At 40.6% G+C, this 19,075-nt stretch overlaps 1 protein-coding gene and 1 long non-coding RNA gene across 6 annotated transcripts in view; one reads left to right on the forward strand and one right to left on the reverse strand.

Annotated features, from left to right (window-relative positions):
• Positions 1–19,075, forward strand: part of LOC142657846 (uncharacterized) — a 484,403-nt gene that overhangs the window by 14,218 nt on the left and 451,110 nt on the right. The gene's annotated exons all lie outside the window — the stretch shown is intronic.
• The window catches only part of SUCO (SUN domain containing ossification factor), an 89,525-nt gene continuing 78,940 nt past the window's right edge, over positions 8,491–19,075 (reverse strand). For 4 of the 5 annotated variants that reach the window (XM_075833285.1, XM_075833286.1, XM_075833284.1 and 1 more), the window contains 2 exons: positions 13,561–13,616; positions 8,491–11,860 (listed from right to left, as the gene is read on the reverse strand). In XM_075833285.1, the coding sequence (XP_075689400.1) occupies positions 11,417–11,860; positions 13,561–13,616 (500 nt within the window). In that variant the 3' untranslated portion in view covers positions 8,491–11,416. Of the gene's footprint in view, positions 11,861–13,560; positions 13,617–17,551; positions 17,733–19,075 lie in introns of those variants that run through there. The other variant, XR_012849988.1, reaches the window with a different exon arrangement.

Genomic DNA, 19,075 nt, shown 5'->3' on the forward strand with positions numbered 1-19,075 from the left:
TGGGCCCAAAATAGGCCAATCCTTAAACAAATCTGCCACATGTGAATACACCCTTCTACAGTCATGTTAATAAATCCTGTTGTAGGAGCTCCCAGAGTGCACTGCCCCCTAGTAACAAAAATCAAAAATTTTGACTTTTATTACAAGATTATTTAGTCTGTTTAGACAAAGGCTGTGTCCACCTTCGCAACCAATATTTTTTGTTATGCCCCCAATGTAGCTTTTAAAAAAAAAAGAGAAGAAAGATGAATCAATTAACTTTGCAATAGACCTAAACTTAAAATGTCCTATTCTTTTGTAGTCCAACGCTAATCTGGTGTAACAGACTACAAACACACCCTGTGTACAGTCTGCCACTAGTCGTGTTACTTCATTCCATTTGACCTCTAAAATTGCCAAATGCCCATCTAACATCTGCACCCGACTTAGGCCCTATTCACACGAACATTGCAGTTGTGTCAGTGTTTGCTGCGTGGCTGCGTGATTTTCACGCATATTCCATTCTTATGACACACGGTTTTGAGGTTTAGAAAAAGAAATAAAGGCAGTGCTTTTATTTTTTGCTTCATTTCTTTATCTAATGTTGCGAAGTGCTTCCGTGTGCTGCGCGAGATTTTCACGCACCCATTGACTTCCATGGGTGCGTGATGCCCAAAAAACGGCCAAGTATAGGACATGTCGTGAGTTACTCAGCGGACACACGCTGCGTGAAAATCACGGAATGTCTGAACGGCCTCATTGACTAACATAGGTCCGTGCGACGCGCATGATTTTCACGCGCGTATCACGGACGTTAAACATGTTCGTGTGAATAAGGGTATGTTCACACGAGGTCAATACGTCCGTAATTGACGGACGTATTTCGGCTGCAAGTCCCGGACTGAACACAGTGCAGGGAGCCGGGCTTCTAGCATCATACTTATGTACGACGCTAGGAGTCCCTGCCGGACAACTGTCTCGTACTGAAAACATGATTACAGTACGGGACAGTTGTACGGCAGCGAGGCAGGGACTCCTAGCGTCGTACATAACTATGATGCTAGTAGCCCGGCTCCCTGCAGTGTGTTCGGTCCGGTACTTGCGGCCAAAATATGTCCGTCAATTACGGACGTAATGACCTCGTGTGAACATACCCTAAGGCCTTACAACATCTAGGGCCTTATTAAAGAAGCCCCCTCCCCACAGTGACATAAAAAAAAAAAAAAAAATAGAGGCATGCCTTACCAGTAGAGTGAAGACTAATGAAGCATGAAAAGCTTTGGACCTGCTTCATAGCATTGAAAGAATATAAGGAAAAGGTATAGCACCCACCCTAAATAGAACCCAAAAAGTGACATGTTGGTATCAAATAAAAGGTAACAAGTCACCATGCAAAAAAACAAAAAAAAACCAAAAAAAAAAAAAACCACAAGAACCCACACCACGCACGAAAGTAAAAAAAAAAAAAAAAAGTTATGCCACATGAAACGTATCTACTAGATGATAAAAGTAGCTTTTACATTAAAGTATCCCAAGAGTGCTGACTCATTTCAGGTTCAACTTGCATAGCAGGCAGTACGTTTGACACACAATGTGCAAAAAAAATAAAATACATTTACCTGAGCTTAAATTATCACATAAGTCATGTTCACTTGATCTTTTCTATTAACACACTTAAAGAGGTTCTGTCACCAGATTATAAGTGCCCTATCTCCTACATAATCTGATCGGCGCTGTAATGTAGATAAGTGGTTTTTATTTTGAAAAACTATCATTTTTGAGCAAGTTATGACCTATTTTATATTCATGCTAAATAGTTTAATAGACAACTGGGCGTGTTTTTACTTTTGACCAAGTGGCCGTTGTACAGAGGAGTGCATGACGCTGACCAATCTGCATCATATACTTCTCATTGTTCCAGCCCATTGTTACAGTGTGATTATGCAGCGAAAGAAGCTGGGCTGGAACAATGAGAAGTGTATGACACGGATTGGTCACTGATTGGTCAGCGTCATACACTCCTCTGTACAACTCCCACTTGGTGAAAAGTAAAAAACACGGGCAGTCGTCTATTAATAAACTAATTAGCATAAATATAAAATAGGTCATAACTTGCTCAAAAATGATCTTTTTTTCAAAATAAAAACCACTGCTGTTATCTACATTACAGCGCCGATCAGATTATGTAGGAGACAGAGCCTCTTTAAATGGGCATCAATTTTAAAAGAAACACGAAACCTAGAAACAATAATAAAAAAATTATATATCAAAACAGCGCAAAGTCCCTGTAAAAACGCATGCAATTTTTCGATGCGGTTTGAACCACACCTAAACGGAGCCTTAACGTTGCAGAGAAAAGGTGTTCTTTCCTCCTAAACCCTTTCCATTTTCAGATAAAAGAAAAGGACAGGGCTTCGAATTCCTGGGGGAGAGATCCTGCTGCAGCCAGTTGCCTTACTGCTAAATACAGGCCTGGGGAGAGAGAATGGCTGATCTCCTGGAATATATATAGAATTTTTTAATACATCTTTTTCTAGTTTACAATGAGGATTGAGACCCAATAGGAGGATTTTTAGTGTTCCTTTTAGAGGTATTTACATTTTAAGGTTATTGCTAGAATAGGTCATCACTTCAGGCTTGTTTGGGGTACCAACACCTGAACCCTCCTGTCGACCTCAAGAAGCCCCTTTGGCAGTTTTTGCTGTACAGTGTAAATACGGTCAATCCACTGTGCAAGGAACAACTGTGAAGAAGCTACAGCACCTAACTAGTGCTGCCACCAATTGATTCTGAGGGTCAATATGGGTCTTGCCTTTCAAACCCCCTACTGATCTGGAAGTGATGACATACCCTAGCCATATACCAGCATGTCTTCCAGTGGAATAAGTACTTTAAATTAGTTACATTTCTTAGATGGGAATAACCCTCAGTTCTACTCCAGAATAGGGGTCACCCTACCTGGTGAGGTAGATGCCACAGAGGATCAAAAGACGAGGTGGCCATGCTCTCTCCATTGATTCCCATGGGAGTTACGAAAACAACCATGTAAAATAAAGTTTATATCTACTCGAAGAGAAATGGATTGCAATGAGACATACCTGACCCATGACAGCATTTTGGGATTGATAAAGTCATTATAGCAGATAAAAACATGCTGCTATTCAGACCTCTGGCTAGTTATGTCGAATGCCATTTGCATTTCCAGGATTTCAGAATATTCAGTTTTATATAAGAAACAAAAATAAAATCAAAGAATCAGACAAGTGTTCATATTTATTTGGAAATTCACAGTTTCTAAATTGCACTAAGGCTCTGGAGTTACTTTTGTTCACCATATAAATTCTAAGCAAAAAAAAAAAGAAAATTAAATAAAGATACATTTTATTCCTTTTTCCCGTTTCTTTCATGAAGACCAGATTACAAAAAATATAAAGGTTGAGGTGCTCAAACTGTCTGCATATTTTATACAGTCATCTAAAGACATCACAAATAAGGGAAACAATTGCATTTGTGTTCAGAAAACAATATAAGCCGCCAAAAATAAGGAGTGAGAGGGTCCGTGAAACAAAAACCAGCGTTGTGCACGACAGAACCATATAATATGGAGCAATAAACTCCAGGTTTTCAAGAGGAAACCGTTAGGTTATACACAGTCTATTATATCTGATGGTCAAGGTTGTGTTGTACCTGCACATGGGGACATGTATTGGAGTTACCTATAAAATACCATGCTGTTCCAAGCAAATGGACCCTTTAAAAAGTTTAATGTACGTTCATACGCGGATGCTATAACCCGGTTTATACAAGTTAAACTAAAAATAATAAATGACAAGATCTACTTAACTTACATTCATGCACGTGTTGTGGTTGGTCAGTAAACACTCTTTGGTCTCTTTGCAACATGTATCCGATATTAAAATGTAGCACTAGGTTGGAGGTACACAAGTATTAGGAAACTGAAGGAGAAATTCCCTAATCTATTCTTATAAGCGAAATAACTCACAAGGTAGACCGCAATGATGTGAAGCAACAGCCTCCAAGCTGCAGGTATATCAAACTCCCTGCAACGTCCCAGCTACAGAGTATTAGGGTGCGCTCACACGGGGGTATTTGCATTGTAATTCAATGTATGCCAATGACAAACATTCTACGTTGCAGAATATTCTCCCATAGGCATGCATGGTAAAGTTTTCCGTAGTGGAGATACAATGCAAGTACGCCGCGTGTGACTAGGCCGGGATCCCACCTACTGTAAATGCTGCGGAATATCCGAAACAGAATTCTGTGAAGAAATTCCACAGCATTTACAGTAGCAGCAAATTGAATGAGATATAGAAGAGCTTATACCCAGGCTGCGGGAAAAAAAGTTGCGCGGAAAATGTTCTGCGGTGCATTTTTCAATTCCGCAGCATGACAATTTACGCTACGTGTTCTGTGCGGAGATGCTGCCTGTTTGGCACATAGACTTCAATGGGGAGCAGAAATTCCATAACAGATTCATGTTGTTGCGGTATTTACTGTATTTACACAGCGGAAATGCAGTAAAAACCAATGGACATCCGCAGGTGCACATATACGCTGCTATAACCAATGTTTAACACTAAATCCACAGGTAAAACTGCAGCAATATGAGCAGGAAAAAAGAAGAGCACTATTTAGAGCGGATTTCTGTGACAGATAACCAGCATTTTTCTAGAGATTCTGCTGCAGATTTTCCGTTGCAGAAAATCTGCAGCGTATCCGGTGCGCGGGAGCATACCCTTAGGGCTTGTCCACACGTAACAGAATTTCTGAAGAAATACCGTACCATTAACAGCGGTTTTAACTTGATTTGTTAAATCTCACCCACATTGCTGCTACTGTATTCTGATCCGTATTTTCCGCCCGCAATGCCGATACGTGTGGACAAGCCCTTATATATCGGGTCGTAGCCTGCACGCTTATGGTCTCAAATTGTTCCAAAACCGTAACCCCCTGCATGTTGTAGTTTTGCAACAGCAGGAGAGCCGTAGTTTGGAGACCACTGGTATATAGGTAGTCAACAGGCTCCAAGCAGGACAACGGGAACTGGGTGGGAGACATGAACTATAGATGTAAAACATGTAGGACAGATACTAAGGAGTTTCCACACAGCTTATTACCCTTTCCGAATATGGAGATATTTATTGCTCTATTCACTTTCATAAATACGCATAGGGATGACTTTTCCTAAATCTAAAGATACATTTGGTTCCAGCCACAAATATCTTTATAGAACGATATTCTGTTTTCACTTTATAAAAAAAAAAAAAGCAGAACATCTGTTCATATAGTAAGATTTGAAAATGTAGGTTTCTCCCATATCAAAAGGAACTTAGGCCCCTCACATTTCCAATGAATAATTTTTTTATCGCACAATTTCATCTAAAATACAAAAAAAAAAAAAATACTTTGGAGAAAACGGTGAGATGTGTTATACCAGACTATTTGCATACAGCACCAGTCCTTACGGGCATGTTCCCACAGGAAGGAGCTGCAGCTTTTCTGCAACAGAAAATCCAGCAGAATAAAAAAAAAAACGATGGTAAATCAGTCACGGAAATCTGCAGCAAAAAGCACATATTGCTGCGGAAATGCTGCGGTTCTACCTGAGGCTTTAACGTCCAGCATGGATCACAGCAAACTTTACGTGCACCTGCGGATTTAGCAGTTTTTACTGCGTTTGGCAACTTGCATATTTTAGCGCGTAATTTATGCTCCCTATTGAAGTCTATGGGCCAAACACAGAATCTCTGCACAGAACACGTAGCACAAATTAACATGCTGCGAGTTTAAAAATTGCACCATAGAACACTTTATGTACGACCTTCCTGCGTATATTTCCGCAACGTGGCTGAGATTTGTAAAATCTAATTTCACCCTGCATCTACTGTCAGTGATGCAAAATTTCCACAGCGCTTGGCTACGTGGGAACCCGGCCGACCGTTAGACTACAAACCCTGTACAGCCGGATGCTCCTATCATTTCATCTTGCTAACTTAGTCGGTATGAGAGGGGGCAGAGGAAAGGGTTTATACAGTTTATGACTATAGGATCAGACTAAACACAGGAATGATTCGTAGTCTACAATGGGGACACAGGTCTGCATAGGTGCTGTAGACACAGAACGTTGGGAATTTTCAATACGATTTGCAGAGTTGCATTACTTATTTTACATTCATTGAAGTGTTATATCCAACATCAGGCTCAGGGCCAGGGAAAATGGTCCCAAACCAGGATCCATTAATACATTTGTTTTCATTAAATTGGCATTACGATCAATTCTATCATTTAGGGGTTGTCTTCTCACCAAGACTGATGTGTGGTACCTTAGACATACTAAAGAGAACTGCAATATAACAAAAACACATGAAGTGATACTTGTTGCGCTCAAATCCAAAAAGGGCAGGTTTAAAGAGTCTCTGTCACCACATTATAAGTGGCCTATATTGTACATGATGTGATCGGCGCAGTAATGTAGATTACAGCAGTGTTTTTTATTTAGAAAAACGATTATTTTTGATGGAGTTATGACCTATATTCGCTTTATGCTAATGAGTTTCTTAATGAACAACTGGGCGTGTTTTACTATATGACCAAGTGGACGTTGTGGAGGGAAGTGTATGACGCTGACCAATCAGCGTCATACACTTCTCCCCATTCATTTACACTGCAGATAGCGATATAGCTATATCACTATGTGCAGCCACATAAACACACTATAACGCTACTCATGTGTCATGACAATGAATATACATTACCTCCAGCCAGGACGTCATGTGTATTCAGAATTCTGTCACTTCTATAGCGTCTCTATGATATTTACAGCAAGGCAAGTGTAATCTCGCGAGATTACGAAGTAACCTGTCATTTCAAACGAGATTACGCTTGCCTTGCTGTAAAGATCAAAGAGACGCTATAGAAGTGACAGGATTCGGAATACACATGACGTCCTGGCTGGAGGTAAGGTATATTCATTGTCAGGACACTGCAGTAACGTTATAGTGTGTTTATGTGGCTGCACATAGTGATATAGCTATATCGCTATCTGCAGTGTAAATGAATGGGGAGAAGTGTATGACGCTGATTGGTCAGCGTCATACACTTCTCTCCACAACGCCCACTTGGCCAAAAAGTAAAACACGCCCAGTTGTTCATTAAGAAACTCATTAGCATAAAGCGAATATAGGTCATAACTCCGTCAAAAATGATCGTATATCTAAATAAAAACACTGCTGTAATCTACATTACTGCGCCGATCACATCATGTACAATATAGGCCACTTATAAAGTGGTGACAGAGCCTCTTTAAGCGTGTGGACATTACGTATATCCTAAAATAGCAGGTCAAACAAAAAAAATAATTCTGCCTGGCAAGGGCAATTATAGTAACACTTGATACATAAATGTATTTTCCCAGCGAATATTACTTAGCCTAACCGCTTATTCTTCCCGGAAATGTTAGGTCTTAAACATAGCAAGTGCTTAAAAAAAAAAAAAAAGAGATTACATTGTCCTGTGGCAACGACATGCTCCTGATACTTAAAGCCTTCGATAACTGTGGTCACATCACGGGCATTTTAATCAATGTACCACACATAAAAAGGCTACGTGAAGAGCTGTAAACCCAGAAACGTGATGTGATACTGGATACATTCTCCGTTTACACAACTCGTTTCCTTTAGTTAACTAGGTCATGGATGTTTCGACATCGACAGATCAGTAACTTCTTGGCAATAAAAATAGCTCACACCTCAGTTACTCTAGGCAGAAGATCAGTAAACTACAGCATTCCAGGAGTCTTTCAACTTCACAGGCCACTTAAAGGGTTATTACCAACAAACATTTATGGCATAACAATAGGATAGGTTTATTGCAGTTCCCTGTAGAGAATGAATGTAGAGGTGGGCGCGCACGTTCACGGCTTTTGCCATTTACTCCCATAGAAGTTACGGGAACAAATCGAGCATGTGCATGGCTTTCTCCACTCATTTCTATTGGAGCAAGTGGCTGCTTCTGTCTCTGCAATGCCTATAGGAATGAATGGAGAGAGCAGTGTCCACCTCATTCTCCGCCTGGATGTGGCAGCAGGCGACAACTGCTCTGAAGATAGAGGAGGGTCCTAGCTTTGGGACCTGCACCAATCAGACATATATGGCAAATCCCGTTCAGTTGGAAATACCCATTTAAAAGGGGTTATCCGGGTTTCTAAAATTAATGGCCTATCCTTAGGATAGGCCATCAATATTAGATTAGTGATCTGACTCTCGGCAGCCCCAACCATCATCTGTTTTATAGGGCTGTGGCACTCGCACGAGCTCCCCAGCGTCTTCCTTATCTACATGGTTCTCCTCACTCGTACTTGCACACGCTATTACCGTTTATGCGGCTGTGCAAGGTATTGCACCACTGTGCCATTCACTTGAATGGGATAGTGGTGCAATACCTTGCACGGCCACTACAACAGTAACGGCATGTACAAGTACGAGTGAGGAGAACCATGTAGATAAGGAAGAGGCTGTGGCGCTCGTATGAGCACAACAGCCTATTCAAATAGCTGATCAGCAGGGGTGTGGATAGTCGTACCCGCACCAATCTAATATTGACGGCTTATCCCAAGTACTCAATAAACAATGTGCAAATCTGAAGGATATGGACATAAAAAAAATACTAAATGACTTATGATAAAAAAAAAAAAAATGTTCTCGCTCAGTGTTTTTGATCTGCAATAAGAAAAGAAAACTAGATATTGACAAAGCAGCAAAAAGTAGCACCTTAGGTGTCATTTTGACAGAATCAATACGGTAGTCTACAACGGAACCCTTGCACAACCGAGACAAACGGAAACCATTGGCACCGGATCAGTCACCATTGAAATAAATGGTGATGCAAACAGAAACCTATGGTTTTAGTTTGTTTCAGTCAGGGTCCCGTTCTGACGGAAGTCCGAAGGAATGTCAGAACGGGACCCTGACGCAGATGTGAACGAAGCATTATATAACCTTTTCTCAAAAAGGGAAATTAAAATTAATACAACAGTTACGTGGAACCAGTACTTAAAGAAAAAAAAAAATACAACCAGCAGCTGTCAAATCAAAAGAACATCCTTCCCCATTCCCCAAAAAAAACGATGCTATACATACCACATGAAAACTTAACAAAATGCTTAAACTATACAGATATTCAGTCTTTACACTACGCAAGCTAGACAAACACGTTAAACCCATGGACTTAAAACACAAACACACACGGCATATATTCAACATGTGATCGAGCACAAAATCCAACTAGGTGCAGCATCTCAATGGAAGGTTTGGTCTACCTAAATAACGATAAATATTTTTTGTATTTGGTCTGTGTAAGGTAAAAAGTACTAAAAACAGTAATATGAATTGTATGGTCAAAAAAAGGGGCAAGCCATGAAATGAGTCAAAACTACTAGCCATCAACAAGTGTGACAAATCTATTCAAAGTAAGAAGACCATATAACCCAAAAGGCATTTTTAACTTTCTTTGAGATTAGACTTATAAAAATCTACAGGGTGATCCAACATTTTTTGTCAACTTTCCTGTTCAGTATCGGTTGGGAAAAAAACAAAAACAAAACTACATCGAACTGCCTGTATTACTGGATTCTTCTACCTCTCACAATGGAACGCCTAGCTAGGCAAAATATTCCATGTTAGTCTTGGAGCTAAAACCATAAAAGTAAAGCATTGCAAATTAAAATTCACAGTACAAGTTTCCTGACCACTTTGTGGTTTTATAGGGTTCTGTTAATTGAGGAAATAGTATTTTAAAAGTCATTCAAGCAAATCTAATGACCCTCAAGTAGTACAGATGTGGGGACTAGATTGACTTTTCAGGAGGGATAAAAATTATATATTTTTTGGCCACATCATCACATATAGTACAAGGCTTTCGTCTAACCATGTATGTATTTCGGCCTCATCTTGATATAGATGTAACAGCAGGGATCGGTTAGGACCAGATTCTCTACACCGATAAAATACTAAATACTGTACTTTTAATCCAAACTTCATCAAAAAAACATTGTTAGTTTTTTTTTTTTCGCAAATGGTGTGTTTTGCCACCTGTGTTTTTTGTGGCGTTTTTCACATTGCTCATCATGGGATTAAAAGATCATGCGATGCAAATACTCCTCTTTGCAACACACGATTTATTTGGAAAAACGACAAAAAAAACGCAACACACATTGACACTTCTGTTTTTTTTTGAAGAGGCAACAAAAACTCAATGGAGGTCGATAGGAGAAAAACGCCACAGCGAGCATTACTGCAATGTAAAAAAAAAAAAAAAATGAGGCACTGACCCCTAAAACCAACACTTTAGTGCATTTTATATTTCCCCATTAACTTTAATCCAACATCTGGCCGAAACGTTCTTGGCTGCAAACGCAAGAGAAAAAAAAATAAAACGCGGCCCAAAAAACTCAGCATTTTTAGAAAACCGCCACGTGTGAAGTTACTCTTAAGATCACTATGAATTGAAACTATGATGCAGATGATGTTCTCAGAGGTTATGGAAATACTTCTAAGTAGGGCTACGTGGCAGAAAATCAAACGATTAAAATAAAGAAAAATGTGGTCAGTAGTTTGTGTTCCCTGCTGCATTTCGCCATAAGAAGTGATTTTATATGGGATATGCATTTCGTTTTATGCCCATTTGTCCCCTAAACTCCACAACAATAATAACAATTATGTAAAAACTTAACGAACGTCATATTTGTGTATGCTGGACAGATGGCACAACCTTTATGTTCAACACTGGTCAAAAGTAAAAAATTTAGGCTAACACACCATCACGAAAGGATTCAATTTGGAGGCACCCGTGGCAGCTAAAGGCTTTCCCATAACGACTATATTTACATCACGCATATATTCTACCGTTCAGTGTTTTATCACAGGATCAGCGTCTTTTCTCATGGAATGGTTTAGCTGTAGGGTGCCTGGTATTCCAAGAAGCGGCAAAAAAGGAACAAAATTTTAAATGTGTTTTCTAAAAACATAAATCAAAAACATTCACACTTGGTGCTTTTTCCTCCAGTGGCATTATAAATAGACAGAAGGCACATAAATATGGAAAGGTGCAAGTACGGGAACGACACCAGGGTAGGACAGAACAACTTGAGCTCAAGTTAAACCCAACAATCTGGGTATTAATGTTCTTTCCCCCAGTAATAAAACTGCGAAAAATCTAATCCTTTTAAAACATTTCAAGAAAGAAGAGTACTCAAGTTCCTTGCTCAAAAAGTCCATAAATAGGAGATGGTCCAAGTTCTTAAAGACCACCCCAACTCATGTTGTGCATGTAACCCTTGAATGGTCAGCTGGAGCTTTCTTTACGTAGTACCGGAGTCAGTAAAAAACCCAAATATCGATCAGTTACCCTGTGAAGATTAGAGACGACCAGAAACTGTTGTAACCCCAAACGTACCAACAGTCAAGTCTTTATTAGTTTTGATGATGTCATGCAGACTAGGCATGGACCCGGATTTAGTCTGTATTAATGTTTTGATGAACTTTCCTTGGTCCTGAAGTTTTGAGCGCCTGCGCTTAATGGCTCTTTTTTCAGTTTTTGTCTTTTGGGGTTGTCCATTACAAAGGGCCGAACAGGCTGTGATGCCACAAAAGTAGGACTCCTCTGACTGGGAAGAGGTCTCTGAGCTGCCCTCAGAAGGTGGACCCTTGTAGGAAGAGTGGTACACCTCACCCATATTTGAAAAGTCTCTCTGGTTTGTGAATTCTTTTTTTGTTTTTATGTCCCCGTTTGGGAGTGCTTTTAACGGATCCATAGGTTTAATTGTCTCAATCTTCTCAGTTTTGTACTTGCAACGCTTTTTCTGAAAACCGAGAAATAGAAGAAAAAAAATAATATTAGTTCATAATCAGTAAAATAATTAAAAAAGGTGCTGCCAGGAGAGATAAAATTGATGATCTATTCTCAGGATAGGCCATCAATATCTGATCGGTGGGGGTCCAACCCTCGACATCGCCGATCAGCTATTTAAAGGATAGCTGACAAGCACCGTTTTCCCTCACTGCACGGTCTGAAAAATGCTGAGGATCCTTGTCGTGGATTGCGAGCTTGCATCCTTTTGGCCAAAATGATTACTAATACCCCAGGTATTTTTCATTACTACGTATATTCGCGTCTCTTGGACACAGCCGGGTCTTTGATGCTGGGAGAGCATGGTGTGTTGTTGTTTGGCATAGCAAGCAGGGTAGCCCGCTCTATGAACTATCAAGGCGTCACAAATAGGCTTCTACCTGGCTATACATGTTGTGCCTCATGACGTACACACTATCCCTCCATGTTTCACACACTTGCACCCCATTATCCATTTATTTCTATTGAGGCACTTCACTCATTACTGCCCCCTATATTTCACTCATAGTATTACACTTGCACACACACTATTCAGTTATTATTTCTTACTGCACATCCCATGCACCACACACACCACTCCCCTCAAGACTAGTGGGAGTGGCTATTATTATTTAAAGCACCTGCTCACTCCTTCATCAGCGTTTCTGACCTGGCTGTGTCCATTTGTAAGTATGGCCTTTTTCTGTGTTTTCGTATATGTCCCCTTGTTTTTATCGGCACTTGTAGCGTTGCATCACAGTATTAGAGCCTACAAAGTGTGTTAGCGTTTTACAGTATAAGCGCCGCTGCCCCATCACACTGCTAATTAATGGGGGTGTAATCTGAATCTCCGACCCCTACCGATCAGAGTGATGGGTTATGCTGCGGTCTTCAATAAAGTCAACTCAGAAATCTTATAGTAATCAATGCATATAATACTCAGGGATCATATCGCGAGTCACACAACTGGAGGTCACCAGCCCCATGTGGCTCCTGAGCCACTGGCTGAGGACCACTAATTTACATTAATCTCTTATTGATTTGCATCAAGTGCCAAAAATGGAGGTGCCCTGATTACATTGTTCTCTATGGTTATATGAGATGTTGTGGAAAAAAAATCCTTTTGGTGGCAATGTAGGAGTTCGGGCCTGTTCACATCAGCGTTGGCTTTCCGTTGCGGGGTTCCGTCAGAGGTTTCCGAAGCAATAGATAGCGCAGTCGACTGCGCTATTGATTCCGTCGTTAAAACGGAAACCTGCCGGAATGGTGACGAATGGAAACCATTAGCAAGGTTTCCGTCACCATTGATATCAATGGTGGCAGAAACGGAAGCTGTGGTTTCAGTGACTTTCCGTTGCGGGGTTCACCCCACGGAAACCTCAGACGGAACCCCGGAATGGAAAGCCAATGCTGATGTGAACAGGCCCTTAGAAACAATAGTAACGAATATAATTTAACAAAATTGAAACAAAAAAAACAAAACAAAAAAAAGTAACTATTTTTGCTTTGAATGATCGCCACCTGTTGGTCAAACACTGTACATGCACCAGCAGGTGTGTGCTATAACTGAAGAAAAATCTGCATCACCACATTTTAGTGCCATCAGGAGGTGGAAAATGGCCTAATCAAATGTTTCAATAGTTTTAAACAAAGTCATAAAGAAACAAATCTTACCTTTTTCTCTGGAGAGAATTTCAATGGCTCCACAATGTACAAGTCATCTGGATCCACTAGGGAAAAAAAATAATAAAGAATTTTAGAATTTAGTAGGACAATGTACGAGATTAATAACCTGTACCGTAACATCTGGACAAACTTTGGTTAGAACATTTTACTGCAAATATTCTGTTGAGTGAAATGCACAGTAACATTTTACTAGACTAAATACATCCTTTTTAAAGAATTATGATGGAAAAAAAAAACGTATGAATTACAAAGTGTATTTTATTCATACCCCTACGTACATGTACAGTATGACAGAGTGCCCCACGGTGGTGAGTAACTGAAGCACACAATATATTAGAAAGCTGAAAAAATTATACAATGACCAAACTTTATTTACACAGAACTGCCCAGAGACTATTCTTATTTTTTTTTCTCATCTCTGCATTCCAAAAAAAATGTAGCTTTATTTTTCCATCAACATAGCCGTATAATGGCTTGTTTGCTGCAGGAGGAGCTGTACAGGACAGGACCCTGATCAGACACAAGCAGACACCGACGGAAACCAGAGGTTTTGCATCTCCATTGGTGACGGAGTCGGCGCCCGTGGTTTCCGTTTGCCTCTTTTGTGCACCGGACATCTATTTTTCCGGAAGCAATAGCGTAGTTGAGTAGTCTGACGGAAACCTCCGACGGAACGTCAGAACGGAACCCCAATGCAGATGTGAACAGAGCCTAACTTGGTTTCACTATGGGGGGGGGGGCATAATGGGATAAATCACTAATTTTGGCATTGTTTTTCGCAATTTCTTTTTACAGTGTTCATCGTGCACTATAAATCACTTCTGTGGGTCACTATGATTAAGGCGATACCAAATTTATATAGCTTTTATTTTTTACTGCTAATTTGTTTTTTGGCACCACATTCTACAAGCAGTAACTTTTTTTCTTACCGTTGATGCTATAAGGAAAACGGATTTTTTGCGGGATAAGTAGCAGTTTTCATTGGTACCATTTTGGGGTACATACATTTAGATTTCTTTTTATTGCTTTTTAAGAGGCGAGAAATAAAAAATAAAAAAAACAATTGTGCTGGCTGTTTTACAGGGTTTTTTTTTTTTTTTTTTTTTTTTTTTTAATACAGAGTCTACTGTGCAGAATATTTTACATTTTAAAGTACGGGTTGTCACAAATCGTTTTTTTTCCTTAAACGTTACTGAACTTTTCTTTCTTTTAGCCCCTCGCTGCTATAATACTTTGTGATACTTGTGTATTGCAGTGTAGTATTATGCCGGTCAGTGTTGGGGTAAGTTCGCACGCATCAGATTTATTGCAGATTTCTGCAACTGAAAAAAATATTTTTTATTTATCTGGACGGTTCTTGCAGAAATCATGCACCGGCTGCAGAAACAACCACATTCAGATGAATGCAACCGATTTTCAATTGCAGAAATTTCTGAAACAAAGCTGCTGATGTAAACTTTCTTTTGTAGGGCCTAAAAGGCTCTCGAACGTGGCAGACTGGGGGCCATCTTGTCTTCTCCAATCCCACCGTTAGAGCGGAGGGTTGGCTGCATAATACAGCCAGCAGCCGCAAGTGATAGTGCGGGTACATGCTCACCGTGAAGTACTATAGGGGCACAAGGCGGAAAGGGGTTATTGATGATGCGTAAAAACAAAAAAAAACAAACAAAAAAAAACAAACAAAAAAAAAAAACGTTCAAAACCAATGATCATTCACTTAAATAATTCCCCATAAAAAAAATAATACTTCAGTCTTTTCCTTCTGTGTTTTGGAACTTTGTATAAATAACCAGCGAAAAGGAGACGTAATCCTATGACTTGATGGGATATTCTCCTTTATAGAAAGTATGGTCAGTCCAGAACAACCTGAATAATTTGTGTACACATTGGCATGATGAAGGTTGTTGAGGACAGATAATAGTGGTAGTCAATGAGGAGAGGAAAAGACCAAACACTTCTCACATGTACAGAAGGGTTTTTAAAATGCAGCCCTTAAAAAGAACCCCAACAAGTCATGTTCTGATGATTTCCCCCAACATTGCAGTTTCACAGTCAGTCATTGTATTTTAAGGATTTCCTATAGAGAAAACCACATTCTCTCTGCTGAGATAAAGATTCTATGGTTCAACGAATATATATTTCAGGAATTCATTAGCCCTTTCATGACCAAGGGTCATTGATGCCCGTGTGTCCAGGTCACATTTTCCATTTCTGATATTCACTTCTTTAAACGATAATATCTTTGGAACGCTTTGATTATCACACCTATTTTTTAAAAGACTTATGGGGCTTTCATTTTCTGGATTAGTTTAATTAATTCCATGATTTTAATTTATTATGAGCAGACAAATCGCTAAAAATGTGAAAAACAAAAACCTTATTTTTGAATACAGATTTATGATACACACGCGCACAACAATTAGGCTACATTCACACGAGCGTATCAGATTCACACACTCGCAAAGCACATCTTTTTTTTTTCAAACTAATTAATGCGCAAATCACGAACCGCACATGGATGTGCATCTGTGTGCGGTGCGTAGTTTTCACGCACTTGTTGACTTCAATAGGCGCGTAGGTGCGTGAAATTTTACGCACCAATATAGGACATGCAGTGAGTTTTATGCAGCGGACTCTCGCTGCGTGAAAATTCACGCATGTGTGAACGGCCCTATTGAAATCAATGGGTCCGTGTTCTGTGCGTGATTTACATGCACAGCACACAGACGTTATTCACGCTCGTCTGAATGGGCCCTTAGTCGTCTTCTCGCTCAATCACCCTGGATCGCCGTGAGCAGATTAGAAGGCTGAAAAAGGACATGACAAAAAGGGCAGTTAACAATGGATCAAAGGTCAGTTTTTCATGGGAGTTTTGCATCAATGTGGCTCAAAAATGTAATCCATTTCCCATCCGTCTGACAATTTTTCACCGCCATTTGTCATCCGTCTTTCATGGAAGTTAAAAAAAAAAATATGGATGAATTTTAGTTGTTTGGTGTTTTCAGCAGCTGGGACAAAAAAAACAAAAACTCAGTGCGCATGTAGATCGTGCCACCATAGTGCCACAATTCCCACTGTAGATAATGCCCATGTAGATATCGCAACCGTGCCCCCTGTAGGTAGTGCCCATATAATGCCAGTGCCCATGTAGAAAGCGCCACTCTCCCCGCAGACATCGCCATCCCCCCATAATTCCGCTCCTAGAGGGAGCCCCTGATGTCTCTGCCATATATGGACAATTATGAATATACATATGGACAGTGACATCAGGGGATAAACCTAAAAGCGGAACCCCCTGCCTGAGTGTTGGCAGCGCTGTGGCCAGGGATTCTGCTCCAGTAGCAGCCCCTGACGTCACTGTCCATATATGGATAGTGACGCCAGGGGTTTCTCCAGTAGCAGACTCCCCAGTCAGTGGCCGGGGATTCTGCTCCTAGAGAGAGCCCCTGACATCACTGTCCATATATGGATAGTAGTGCAAGGGGCTTCTCAAGTAGCGGAATCCACTCCTATAGAGAGACCCTAACTGTGGACAGTGACATCAGGGGCTCTCTCTAGAAGTGGAATCCCTGGCACAAAACAATCTGACACTAGAGATTCTACTACTAGTGTGAGTTTAGGTGGCGCTTTATACAGGAGGAAGGGGGGCTTGAGGCTATCTACAGCGGGGATGTTGAGACGTGGCAGTTGGAACATAAATAGCCATATGGCAGTCGTGAAGGTGTTAAATTAAATCCTGAACTATTCCATAGACAAACGGTTCTCTTCCATCTTTTTCGGAGGACATTAAATCCTAGTAATCCTTTCTTATGGTTTTCTTATATTACAACTACCATCTCCATCGGTTTGGCCATCTTAAGAGGACCTGAAAACTTTTAGGACATAAAAACGAGTAACTCAATATGGTAAGTAGTCAACATTACCCAAATCCACCACTTGTATATGACGTGAAATGCTATGGAAGATTGATACTGAATACCTATTATACTGGTGCAGACTATATAGGTTAAATGGCTATATATGAAAAACTTCTCGGCGCTGGGCTACTTCTGCCTGGGGATGAATTCAGAATGACTCTGAAGACTGTGTCTTCCTCTCGCCTGCACTACATCTACTTCTCTTCTCTAATGCATGCACGACACCGCAACAGCTACTCCAGGCTAAAAGGGAAAGCACAAATTTGACAATTAAGAATTTTCTGTCAAGCTATTACGTTCCAGAGAGGCGGATAAGGCAACATTGCAGATATAAATGTAAAACTATCCAAATATAAGGCCCCATGCACACAAACGTGCTTTTGCAGCCGCAATTCCCCCGAAAATCCACGGGATTCCTATGGGGCCATGCAGACGACCGTGGTTTTCATGGTCCGTGCATGGCCCCGGAGTCCGGACTGCAGAAAGAACGGGCAAGCCTTATTACGGCCGTGTTCTGGAGTCCGGGCTCATTGAAAATAATGCACAGCTCGCGATTTGCGGGTGGCTCACGGCTGTCACTCGGTGGATGGCCGACCCAGAAATCACGGCCATGCAGATGGCTACGGTCGTGTGCATGAGGCCTTAGAGTAACCGGTGAAGAATCTTATAGTAACAAATTATTTTCTGTTGTAGTGTTCTGCAACATGAAAAGGACATGTTGTAAGTAGCTCTTCCATTTTATTTTTACAGATCTTCTCCCCCCAGTTCAGCATCCGTTTAAATTAAAAACTAAAACTAGAGAGTGCAATTGGATTCCCGAAATATCCCCTCTAAGCACCAGAACAACCGTCCCTGCAGGAAACTCCAAAAATCAGGGCACAGGATTACAGGAAGTGTGTCATGATCCATGCCCACTCAGCCGAATGCCCAAGACCATTGAGAGTGGTAGGACATGTAAGGGAAAGCTGCTGGTCAGCCATCTGATCAGCACTTTGGGAGGATGTTTGGTTACCACAGCTGAACCCACTAGATCAAAATTATTAGGGCATCTTACAAATGAAGTTTATATACATGTGGCCTGTCCTAGTGAAATGTTCCCTTTAAACTACAAAAATTTAGCATTCAGCCATGCATTGGTAAATGATCATGCAGCCGTAAATCATGTAAAAACGCACTTTGCCAAACCATAAAATGTTTGTGACCGCCAAGTTCACATGTAGCGGATTCTAAATCGGAAAATATGCAAGAGTACTGTAGTACAATGCAAGTGAGCGTTTTACATTTACACACTGCAGAAATAAAAATACATCTGCAGCTTTCTCTATATGTGGCGTACGGTATTTGTCATTCTTTTACAGTGGATTTTCCCCTTTGCAATGGAATTTTTTTGCTATGTGTGAACCCAGCCTTATTCAGACAGGCCGCCTCATCACTGGGTTGTGGCTAGAATCAAGGGTCACAGTAGATGTTATTTGCAAAGTCAGCACATAACGCATTTACGTAGTGACTTTTTTTCAGGACTAGAAATACGGCAGCAGTAAGTTTCAAGGGGGTAAGCATGAAGTGTGCTCCATCTCAGACTGCTT

The sequence above is a fragment of the Rhinoderma darwinii genome, chromosome 7, assembly GCF_050947455.1.
Source record: "Rhinoderma darwinii isolate aRhiDar2 chromosome 7, aRhiDar2.hap1, whole genome shotgun sequence".
Classification (NCBI taxonomy): Eukaryota; Metazoa; Chordata; class Amphibia; order Anura; family Rhinodermatidae; genus Rhinoderma; species Rhinoderma darwinii.